The following is an 11624-nucleotide window of genomic DNA, read 5'->3' on the forward strand; positions in this document are numbered from 1 at the left end:
TTAGTATGAACCAAGGGAAGTAAGAAGATCATCTAAGACCTCCTCCCCATTCTGGAGCCTGACATCCCACTTAGAAACAGGACTGCAACTGCAAGGGGGGGAATGGCCATGGAAGACACATTATTAAGACATACTCCCTATACCCAGCACACATTAGTCTCTAATCCTGTCATCTCCTACAAAGTAAGTCAGTCAGATCAGGAGGCTCAGCAACAGCAAAATATGAAAAGTGAAAGGAAAGGAAAACATCAGCCCGGCAAGATAAGAAGTACTGCAAGGCCTGGAGCAGGTTTCTAGAAGACCCCTCTTCCTTATTACAGAATTTGTTCCAACAGAGCTGAAGTTCCCACAGCCAGAGATAGTTAAAAATAAATAAATAAAAAGCAAAGCTGGTTTTCAGAAGGGACAAGATGATGTAGCTTCTTGTCCTGAATAATCCTCATGCCCCTTGATAAGGCCTGGTGTTAGCACAAGTACAATCACACACAGTCCAGGTCCTGGCCCTAAGGAGACAGAAATGGGAAAAGAATAGTGACAGGCAGACACTGAGATGCACATTATAAGGGTCAAGGAGATCCTCCTAGAAGAGCTTCATCAATCATAACAGACGGTCTGTAGTATCTTCTTACACTTCAGCAAGACAAAATCAAAAATAAAAAAGGGGGGGGGAGGGGAGGAATTGCAGAGAGATTGTGGGGAGACATTTCTTTCAATCCCCCTGAAAAAAACCAGCTTCCCTCCATTCCCACGTAGTGAGCCCTCAGTCCCAGCCTTCACACTGCCCCCCTAGAAGCCTCAGGACACGAAGGGGGGTATATTCCCAGGCAGCTCGGGGGGTGGGCGGTGGGAGAAGGCGCTGTGCAAGGTGGGGTGCTGTGGCCTGAATTCCCCCCCTTGCCGGGACCCGGCGTTGTGACTACCCCCCCTTGAGGGCAGAGGAGGAATGGGAGGTCCCCATGCCCCCTCCGAGCCCCTGGAACAAGGGAGGGGGTGCGAGGGGAATATCAAGGCAGGCAGATATGGGGGGGAAGCATTTTGAGGGACTTCCTCCCCTTGAAATCCCCCCTCGCTTCCTCCTCTACAGGAAATAGGTGTCATGATTAATAACACCCCCTTCCACTTCAGCAACAGCGAAGGGGGAGGGGAAGGAGCATTTACACAGACAGCTAAGGCGGCATTATCAAGAGGGAATCCCCCCCATAACCTCCACCCCTGGAAAGGGAAGGGGAGCAATCACAGGCGGCATGGGAGGCACAGCCATGACCAAGGGGGTGGGCTCTGCCTCCTTCAGTCCCCGAGATTAACAGAGCCCTTTTACACTCCAGCAACAAGGGCAGGAAAAGCAGAGGGGACCGGCAGAGTCACGGACGGGCACTGCCGGCTCCTTCTGCGGGGCGGCTGCCCCCACACAGGATCCAACACCCTCGAGTAAGCACAGGCGAGGAGGGAAAATAAAGGGGAGGGAGCAGAGGCGCGGATACACACCGAGGGGGCATGATGAGGGGAGGCTCTCCCCCGTATGATCGATACCACCCTTTGCACTCCCGCTCCTGCCACAACGAGAAGGAGGAGAGAGGGAAAAGGGGGGAAAGCAGTGAGGGAAGGAGGCAGCGGGAGCCGGAGAGTGGGGGGAGGGGAGGGCCCCTCTCCCTCAGAGCCCCCCACCCCTGCCCACGTTACCTGCTTTTGTGATCTCTGGGGCACTCAGTCCCATCTTGCTGCCGCTGCTGCTCTCTGTTTGGACATTAGCATTGCCTCCTACTACTACTCCTCCAGGGCTGGGGCTAGGGCTGCTGCTGCTACTGCTGCTGCTCACAACATGGTTCCCCAGCAGCCCCCCAGCGGCCCTCAGGGGCTCCTGCGCCTTGTGGTGCTGGTGGTGGTGGCCGGAGGCCGCCAGCTGGGACTCCAGGGAGCCCACCAGGTCGCTCACCACCTTCTCATCCACCTCCGTGTTCAGGAAAACCTCATCCAGCAGATCCGAGCCCGCCGCCATCTTTTTTTCGGAGGGTTCCTGTGAGCGGCTCCCTCCTCCCCCCCCTCCCCTCTCACGGCTCCCTCCTCCCCCCGCCCCGCTCACACTCGGCCCCCCCGCCCAACAGCGCACGCGCGAGCGCCCGGCCCGCACATCACCGGCCGGGCAGGGATTCCGCCCGCCGCTGATTGGCCGGCGCCCGCCTATAAAAGGCCGTGCAAATGGCTGCGATCGCTTAGTTGGGAGTCGGGCGGCGGCGGCGGCCCCCCGGCGGCCGCGGGCGGGCGGGGGCTGCGGCCCCTCGGTGCGGCCGCGCCGCGGGTGCGGGGGGTTCGGGAGTCGCGCGGGGCGGCGGGGGCGGCCGCGGCCGCCGGCGGCTCTTTGTCTGCCTCGGCCCAAAATGGCTGCATGTTTTCCCTGCTGCTCTCTGCGTCCGGGTCTCCCCCGCCGGCGCGAGTCTGAAGGGCGCCCCGCACCTGTGCCAGCTGCGTGTAACTGATCCACCGGCGGGGCGGGCGGGGCACACGCCCAGCCCCGGGCGGGGGCAGCGGGCGAGGAGGAGCCCCCGCGCCTGCCTCCCTGCCGCCGCCGTCGGCGGGGCGAGCCGGGGGCAGCAGCCCCTCAGTGCGGCCGGGCCGCGGGGGCGGGCGCGGGGCGCGGTCTGACTCAGCACGGCCGGGGCCAGCTCCGGGAAAGCGCGCCCGGCTGCGAGCCCAGCGCCGGGAAGGGAAAAGGAAGGCGAGAGAGAGAGGGGAGGCGGGGGGGAAAAGAGAGGGAGACGGCAATTTTGAACGGTCCAGTCGCAGCTGCGAGCCGGCACGGCGGGGCGATCCCCGCCCGTGTGTCAGCCCGCGTTACACCCCCGCCGCCGCTTAACCCTTGGGGGAGAGCCGCGCTCCGCAGCGGCGCTCGGCGGGGAGCGCAGCCCCCGGGCCCGGCCCGCGCAGCTCGGCCGGCGCCGGCTGCAGGTGGACACGATCGCCTACAGGACGCGGCTGCACTTTGACCTTGTTGTGCAACCATCATAAAGGAAGTAAATAACGTAAAAATACAACCCGCCTTTCAATAAATGCGCTCTTCTGCCAGGCGCTGCTTCTCCAGAAAACTGAATGAGTGGAACAGTATTACCAGATGCAATTGGAACAATGTTATCAGATGGTATGATTTATCTTTCACAGAATAGAATCATAGAATCATCAAGGGTGGAAGAGATCTTTAAGATCAAGTCCAACTGCACTACCCCTGTAACCCTTAAACCACTAAATCACATCCCCCCAGCACCAGATCCAGATTCCTCTTAACCATCTCCAGGGGTGGTGACTCCACCACCTCTCTGGGCAACTTATTCCAATGCCTAATTTAACTTAACTTCCAAGTTTTAAGGGGTAGCAAGCTTAAAATAGCACCTCTTATATCAGGGTTTTAAAATAAGCTTTGCTGTTACATTTTGGGAATGGGCAGCATTAGAGACTGGAACTCTGTTATAGTGGGATGGGCTCAGCACCTGCTGGTTGATGATTCTGGGGAATTGACTGGCCTCCTGCCTGGAGGCTGGTGGAGACCTGGAAGAACCAGAGCCCTGACTTATCTATGAAAAGGGGATACATTTAAATATGTCCAAGTTTTCTGTACGTAGGGTTGCCCAGATGTGGGTGTCAGCACTTCCCCTATCACATATTTGTGGTGATCACTTAACTTGATCACTTAATTCTAACATGAATTGAATTGATCTGCTTGACAGTTGACTCCATGAGCAATGGGAACAGTGGTGAAGTACTGTCCAGTTCTCACCCTGTCCTCAAATATGCAAACGTACCTACCAGGGAGAAGCTGTTTGCCAAAAAATCACATAAAAACTGGTATTTGCTCTTAACATACAGGCCCCAAATAATAGTGCAAGTCCCTTTAAATCAAAAATCCTAGAAATTCAGCTCATAGTGAGGGATATTGCTCTTCTAGTTTCTATGTCCTCTTCTCACCTGCAGTAGACTTTGGCTGATAACTAAAAATTACAATGTTAAGCCTTTCCCAAGGCTCTGCTCACTTACCCCCATGGCATCATCCTGAGAAACTGCCTACAGCCTCTGAGTTTTATATTAATATTTTATTCTTGTACTTAAATGCTTTTCTCAGGCATCACTTGAAACTCAAGGGTGAGCAAGAAACTGCCCTTTTCATCTGTGTGAATTTTAACTCCCATTTTATCAATTTTTGACAAATTACAGTACTGCAAAGTGAATGTGATTTTACAGGCATCACTGTAGGTCATATTACCCATTTCTTACAAGCCAGAAATGCTGCTTTGAGCAGGGCAGTCCCAACCTCTTTGCTGCTGCCTCAGTCAAGCCCGTTGCTAGTTTTAGCTATGGTGAAATTCTATAAGCAACATACCAAAGAACTCTCTGGAATAGAAGCCTGGTCACATTCCCTACCCACCAGAAGAGTTAACCAGCTGCTCAAATAATGTATTAAAGGTGAAAAAGCTTGGCTCAAACTAAGTCAGCCTAAAGATGCAGAGTGTCTGAAAGACTTTCTTTGATGGCATCTAGCCAGGGCACAGCCCCATGCTGGGCCACAGTGCCTGAGGAGCACGGGAGGAAGAGATGGAGGATGTTATCAGGTGGCAGCAGCAGTCAGCATGAAGGGGCAGAGCAGCCTGCATTCTTGCTCTGCTCACATTCTAGGACAGCTTGAATGTAGTTTACAGATGCCTACAAAACTAGAAATAAAAACCTAGAAATCTTCACGTCCTCATTCTAACACTCTCTTTAGTGTACCATATGGCACATCTACCATATTAGGTAAACAACTTTACAAAATTACAAGAGCAACTGAGATTCATTACAACTTGTGCATTATAAGTGTGTAGGATCCATTACTGAATAATTTATCTTCTCATACACTCTGTCTCTTGTTTGACGTTGGAAGTAAGTTTCTAGACTGAATTCTTCAGCACAGGGATTCCAGCTCCTGTGCTGTACTACTCCATTTTAAATGGTACAAAAAGAGCAACTTGCACAAGGATTCTAGTAATTGAGTACAGGTAATTATTAGTGTTGGTGTAGAAATAGTCAGACTCAATATACAGTGAAGGCTGTGGAATTCACCCATCAGTTACATCAAAAGATCTTGAACATTACAGATACATATGGGTTCTCTGCGTGTCAAAGAGCAGAAACTAGCAGGAGCTATCCAAGAAAAATGGAGAATTGTCAGTTCCCTTAACCTCCTTCCTTTATATTATATTATTATATTATTATATTATTATATTATTATATTATTATATTATTATATTATTATTAAAATACTTATTCCTCCCCTAGATCTACAATGTAGATCATGACACAGAGACTGTCAGAGGTTAAGGTAATGCCATTTTCCTGTTTGTTTTCTAAAAATGAAGTTAGTCTAGAACTCGTTACAGAAACATCTGACTTAGGTATGGATTGGGGTGACAAGGGACAGAACAGAGAAGCCTACAGATGGTTTTAGTCTTAACTGACCCACCAGAAGCCTAAAGGCCCATCAATAAATAGATGAAAAACGTATTGCTTTGATAGATGATTTCTTTCTCTTCTTTCCTGCCTCTCTCTGCTCCTCACCCAGGATCATTTGAAACACTGAAAGTTGGGATTTTACCAGTAATACCTTGATTTCAAAAGTTCAGTCAAACAAGATGACAAAATCCACACTTGTGTCAGTTTCCACTGGAGAGTGTTCAGCAAAACCAAAATTTTGGGTTCATTCATAAAGCTGCACTAGCCTTGTAGCCAGTATCCTTCCCTACCTTTCTGCCTTGTACCTTTTATTTTTTTTTCTTTTGGAGGAGCACAGGAGTTCAATGGATAATTTGGTAAGCAGAGAGTGTTAGGAGCAAAGGAATGAAGTCCTAGTTGAAAACGATGCAGTTCTGTGCAGAAGCTGCCCATTGGTAACCTTGAAAGTCTGTGTGCTGATTCTTCTGCAAATGGGTGTCAGTCTCCACTAGCAAGTGATCTGCAAAAGCAACAAGACTTCATTTGCATCCAGAATAAAAATGTTTGACAATCTATAGGAAAACTATTCCTGGTTCAAGTATTTTTCTTTGACTTTAGGGACAAATGCAGTTTTACTCCAGACATGCACAAGTAAATAAAGCAACTTCAATGCCCCTTTTAGTCTACACTCTTGATTGTCTTCTCCCTGAAATCTAAAAATATTGTTAAAGTTTTGTTCTTCAACTCATCCCATGTACTTCAGTTGTCCTTAGGTGAATCCCTGAAGTCTAATGCTCCTAATAGGGATTAATATTCATAATTAAGTACGGTATGCCGCAAGAAAATGTCTTAACTCTTGCATTGTAAAATAAAAAGAGGTGAACAGTAGATTTGGACAGCAACAGTACAGGCCCTTTTTCTTTCATGATAATCATACCTACCTACATCCATATTTCCAGTGAAGTCCTCATGGGTATTGGACTGTTTCTGCCAGCCACAGAAGCTCCAGCCCTGTGCTGCACTTCAGGATTCTGGCCAGAAGCTTCACATGATGCTGCCAGGGAAGAGAAATGGCAAAAGCACCCACTTATTTAAGTTTTGTATCTGCATAACAATTACTGGAACCCCAGAAGTAGAGCAGAAAAAAACTCCAACTCTTATTTTCATAAAATATATTTGATTGAATAAAAACATATTATGTGACAACTTAAGGGATATCCTCTTTTTAAAGCCAAGGTATTTAACAATACCTAGTTATGAATTAGGAAAGACATAGGAAATGTCCATTAGAGGGACACTACTTGTAAGCTTGGTTTTCAAACCAAAATGTTAGCTGAGCACACAACTGCCTTGGCAATCTCCTAAGTGTTTCTGTGACAGGAGACCGTGCCACTAGAACATGCAATTCCCACAGGAGTTATTTATGTGTGGCTCTCCTGAGGCATTCCAAAGTCCACGCAACTCAACATCCGGTGGCCAAAAGAAAACGCCCGGAGAATAAAGAATTATTGTTTAAAACCCTTCAAGGCTTTACAGCATAAAAGAGACTTTTTTTCCTGGAAAACTTGGAAAACTTTTTCATTCCCAACTGCTCTTCATCTGGCTTGTCATGCTTGTTACTGCCAAGACATGAAGTACCAATACTCAGACTCATCTGTAAGGCAATTCTTAAGGAACTTTACTCATAGGAGAAAATGCAAGTTTCTAACCACACACCCCAGCAGCTAACAGAGATTTCTAAAGCAAATCTTCTGAAGGAGTTTACTAGCAAATATCCAGAATTCTGTGAGTGAAAAAGACAAGCAGCAGAGATGTCAACTAAGATTTGTGTTTTATCTGTTCTGAAAAATTTCTTGTGCAAGCCTACATGATTCATGGAGAAAAGAAAAATACTATTAGAAGATTAGAGGTCCTTCTGGTCACTACAACCAGCTTCAGTAATTTCACATATTTTGAATTTAGCAAATTATTAGAACTGACTGGGCAAAATGAAAATGCTTTCCTCTTTAAGTAAATTAAAGGACTTTTGGAAAATTGAATCACTATTTCCAAGACAGAATATGTCAAGAAAATGTGCCTACTGATGGGTCTCATTACTGGAAATCCAATTTGCACATTTTACAGTCAGGATTTGTTAGAATATGTTGGAAATATTTCTTTTTAGAAAGAGGTGACTCTGGCAGGTTTTGCTTCCTTCAACTTTTCTGTGAGCTTTTGTGAGCAAGTATGATCCTGCTAGGGATGTTTTATCAACAATATATCCTCAGACAAGCTAATGGTACATGATACCACGGATATTCCAGTAATGGATTCCTGCCCTCTCTTGATTCAGAGCTGGACACATTTAACAATTGACCAGTTATGGCAATCAGTGTTATCCTCCTTCTTTACATGCTTCCCTCCACTCACTGGGCTTCAAAAATACATAAATAAATATAAGTGAAAGAACCAAAGATGACTCTTCATCCTTTTTGCTCTTGGTAAGTGCCAAGAACACGTACAGCCAATGCCACATCAGTTGTGAAACAGCACTTGCTGTAAATGAAAACATTTGCTCTATGGAATTTCATATCACAATGCCTAGAGACTGTAACTTACAGGAGCAGAGCTGGACTTTATCTAAAGTCACACTCTTTATCTAAATCATTCAGTAGCCCCATGGTCCTTCTCCTTTAAGATAGAGGAGTTATTTCAAAAGAAGATTTTGTCTGCTTAAATGCATACTTTTTAGCTCAACAATAATATCAAATGAAACTAATGGGCTGTAAAGTTGGTAAAACTTTCAGCATATGTTCAATACATAGGGCAAAATCCAGATCCTTTCACATTTGAACTGGAAGAATCACATGTGCAAGCAGTTCTGAAAGTCATCTTCAGATGGCAAAAATGGCTAAATCATTTTCCCTACTCCATTTCTAGTTCACAGTCTGTCAAATGCTCTTAACAAACCTTAGGAGACAATTGAATTCCTGAGCAAACTTAGTGTGATTATAAAGAAAACAGACACAAAAGACACTGAACTGGAAAGCCAATAGACAGAAGACAGAAGAGGTATGAAAACATCATCATTTACAGAAAAAAATGAAAGCAGTCCAGTACAGTTTTGGTTGTAATGAAATGAGATTTTATCTCAACTTTTTGTGGATTTGGAATGCAAAAGTATGTAAGGAAGATTTTGCCGAGTTTTTGTTCTTTTTTTATTTAATGACTCCTCTGTAATAACTGATTAAAATAAATCATGCCATAGCTTCCTTATTGAGCTGTCTCAGACTTAATGAAAACACAGCTAGAAAGGCTATTAGACAAGTTTTTGGGGTTTTTTCCTGGATTCTCCAGCAGTCTAAATAGTTAGGGATATAATTCCAGACCCTAAGTTACTTTCTTACACTACCTAAAATATATTCTCATTATCAGAGAGAGTTCTGGAATTGCCCTGATTCCTTTAACAAGCTTTTGCCCATTTTGGAAACTGCAAACAAATTAAATAACTCAGTTAAATATGGGATGTGTTCCCATAGTTGCCTGAAGAAACTAGAGCATTTTTTGAAGTAAGTCAAACAAAGATTTTATCTCTTAAATACAAGATGGGCAAAACTTCCAGCCCAAAGGAAATTACACACCTGGATGTGGGGCCAAGGGACTTAAGTTGTTCCTTACTGTTACCTACCTTTGTTTGTATGGGGTACCTTGTGGTATTCCTCCAATACCACACAAGTATGACAAAATTGCTGTCACTATTCTTTAGACCAGTTCATGCTCCAAGTTAAGCTTGCACAAATCTTTTGTCTTCAAAATGTCCTACTAGCAACTGTATGTCCCAATCAGCCTTTGGAAATTTGGCACAAATGTGATGATGTGATGTCATAGGCAGAGTAAATGTTGAGAATGATGCTGAGTAAAATACAGAGTCCAAGATGAAGATATGAAGTGTTCTGGAAAAAAATTAACCATATTTATCAGAATTAGGTGAAAAAATTGAAAAGCCAAATCTCTTTTTTAGTTACTTTACAGGAAAAAAACATGGCTTAAAAGTGCACTAAATATCAAACACCTTGTCATACATGAAGTGATGGAGAAATGAGGTATGAGGCACAAATAATGCAAAGGTTTTGGAACAGTAAATGTCAGAATTGTCATGTATTTGTGAAAAGTGTGTATACAAATACTACAATGGTAAGGAGAAGTGTGAGGTAGAAGGAGATAATTCCCATTTTATTGTCATACAAAAATAATTTACTTCCTGAAACTGCCCTAAAATCCTATTGCTGTGAATTACTTTACCATTCTTGGTATCTTTAGCCTAAACCTGAATTAAAACCGATAAACTCCAAAGCTTCTCCAGTCTTATTTTAAAAAGGAAAATAACTAAGATAAATGAAGAACACCCTAGAAGATAAAACAATTACTAATAATTCATTCCTTAAAGACATTTCTGAAACATGACTTTTAAAACAAGGCCAGGAACAATTCAAGCCATGAATGCTGCAGCAGATGTTGTGCAGGGAAAGAGCAGCACACAGCCAAGGCTGGTAAAATGATCCCTTACCTCATTGAACAGAGAGAAGCTGAATCTACAACCCATTTGTAAAACAGGTAAGGAGAGGGAGATTCTTTGGCTGAAGAAGAATCCATTGTAAAGAATGAATGCAAATGAGGTCTCTGAACTAAAACTTCTCATAAAGAACTCTCTCCTCTACGTTCTCAGCCCAGTGATGTCCATTATTGCCCTGTGGTTTGATTTGCACAGCAAGAGCTGTGCAGCTGGGTCTTGGTCCAACCCCACTGAAGCCTCAGTGCCAAGGAAATAGTGCTCAGTACTGATAGCTGGCATGTGTTCAATAATTTGGAGAGGAAAGTCCAGCGAGGGAAGGAGGAGCCCTTAAAGAAACATTGCTGTTGAGCTTTCTGGAATTTTAGCAAAACCCACCTGGTGAAGGTAGATTTCTGTCCAGGGAATGGTGACATTTTCTGGTCTGCAGCATCCAGGGGTCTACAGTATGTTTTGTACTCAAAAACATCTGATTTTGCTCAGAAAAGACTGGTCTCTGAGTGATGTATGAGGCTGTACTCCCATCTGCTCCTTGGTCTCTCCTCTGAGACACTGTCAGGTGTACCAAGTAGGTCAGTTGGGGCAATCTGGTTGTAACAGGCTCTCTTCAGCTCAGAGGAGGATTTAGATCATTGGTTATCACTGCAGCTCTTGAGCCCCTCAGAAAGTTGTGCATAAAGTTCAATACACAGAACCTATTCTTCCAATTAGTGCATAAATGTAAACCTCTACAAAATCTTCCCCTGCAGACTAATCCTCTACAGCATTTCATCCCTATAAGCCAATTTTTTGCTTCCTTTCTCTGTTTATTACTTCTTTTTTTGCCTTCATTGCAGTGTATCTTCAATCTACCTTTTGCTCACTTCATGCCTGGAAGAACTTTATGAAATCCCACTTTTATCCCATGCTCTCACATCAGTGCATCTGTGAGGATACACAGACATTTGCCATTCACTTCAGTACAACATATTCCAAAGAAAAGCAAACTATGCAGCAAAAAACCCAGCCAGAAATTTCTCCCAATGGAGCTTAGTATCTTAGGCACTGTTCAGTTCTCCCCACTCTCCCAGATAGACAACTATATCTCTTTATGCCCTAATTATTTCTAAACTTAGGTCTGAATCCTCTTACTCTTTTCAACAGGAGATAGATGCATAAATGCCTTTTTTAGAATGTGTCTGACTTAAAAGTCTTCATCCTTCGACTTTTGTCACCAAACTGCAAACTTCAGCTTTGTCAACCTTTTTTGTATCACATACACTATCCATTTAACTGTCTTCATGAAAGGATCTCTTAAAATGATATCCAGCTTCCACATATGTGAATAAATCACTACCTACTTAGCCAGGATAACTTCATCTTGCCATTCAAGATCCAGAAAGCCTTGGTATAAAAGGTACTTGCACTTCCTTAATGGCTTCATTCCCCAAAACTTCAATGACAAAGTGAACTCCAAGAGCAGGAAGGATTTTGGGCTGAGTTCTCAGCCTTATGTCTAGTACTGAGTGTGAGTTTTAGTCTCATTTCTATAAAGTAGACACTGGTGGAGTGGTGTGCATATGGAAAGTCTGGAATAGCAGTTTGTGTTCATTCTAATAAAAGATGTTACACTAGTCCAAGATTT

The 11624-nt window shown here is 44.7% G+C and overlaps 1 protein-coding gene across 1 annotated transcript in view; it reads right to left on the bottom strand.

Moving 5' to 3' along the window:
• TAF4 (TATA-box binding protein associated factor 4) overlaps nt 1-2052 on the bottom strand; it is a 36270-nt gene extending 34218 nt beyond the window's left edge. The window contains exon 1 of the mRNA XM_021553540.2: nt 1681-2052. Coding sequence (XP_021409215.1) covers nt 1681-1996 — 316 coding nt within the window. The 5' untranslated portion in view covers nt 1997-2052. The remainder of the gene's footprint in view (nt 1-1680) is intronic.
• Between the last annotated feature and the right edge of the window lie 9572 nt (nt 2053-11624).

The sequence above is a fragment of the Lonchura striata genome, chromosome 17, assembly GCF_046129695.1.
Source record: "Lonchura striata isolate bLonStr1 chromosome 17, bLonStr1.mat, whole genome shotgun sequence".
Taxonomy (NCBI): Eukaryota; Metazoa; Chordata; class Aves; order Passeriformes; family Estrildidae; genus Lonchura; species Lonchura striata.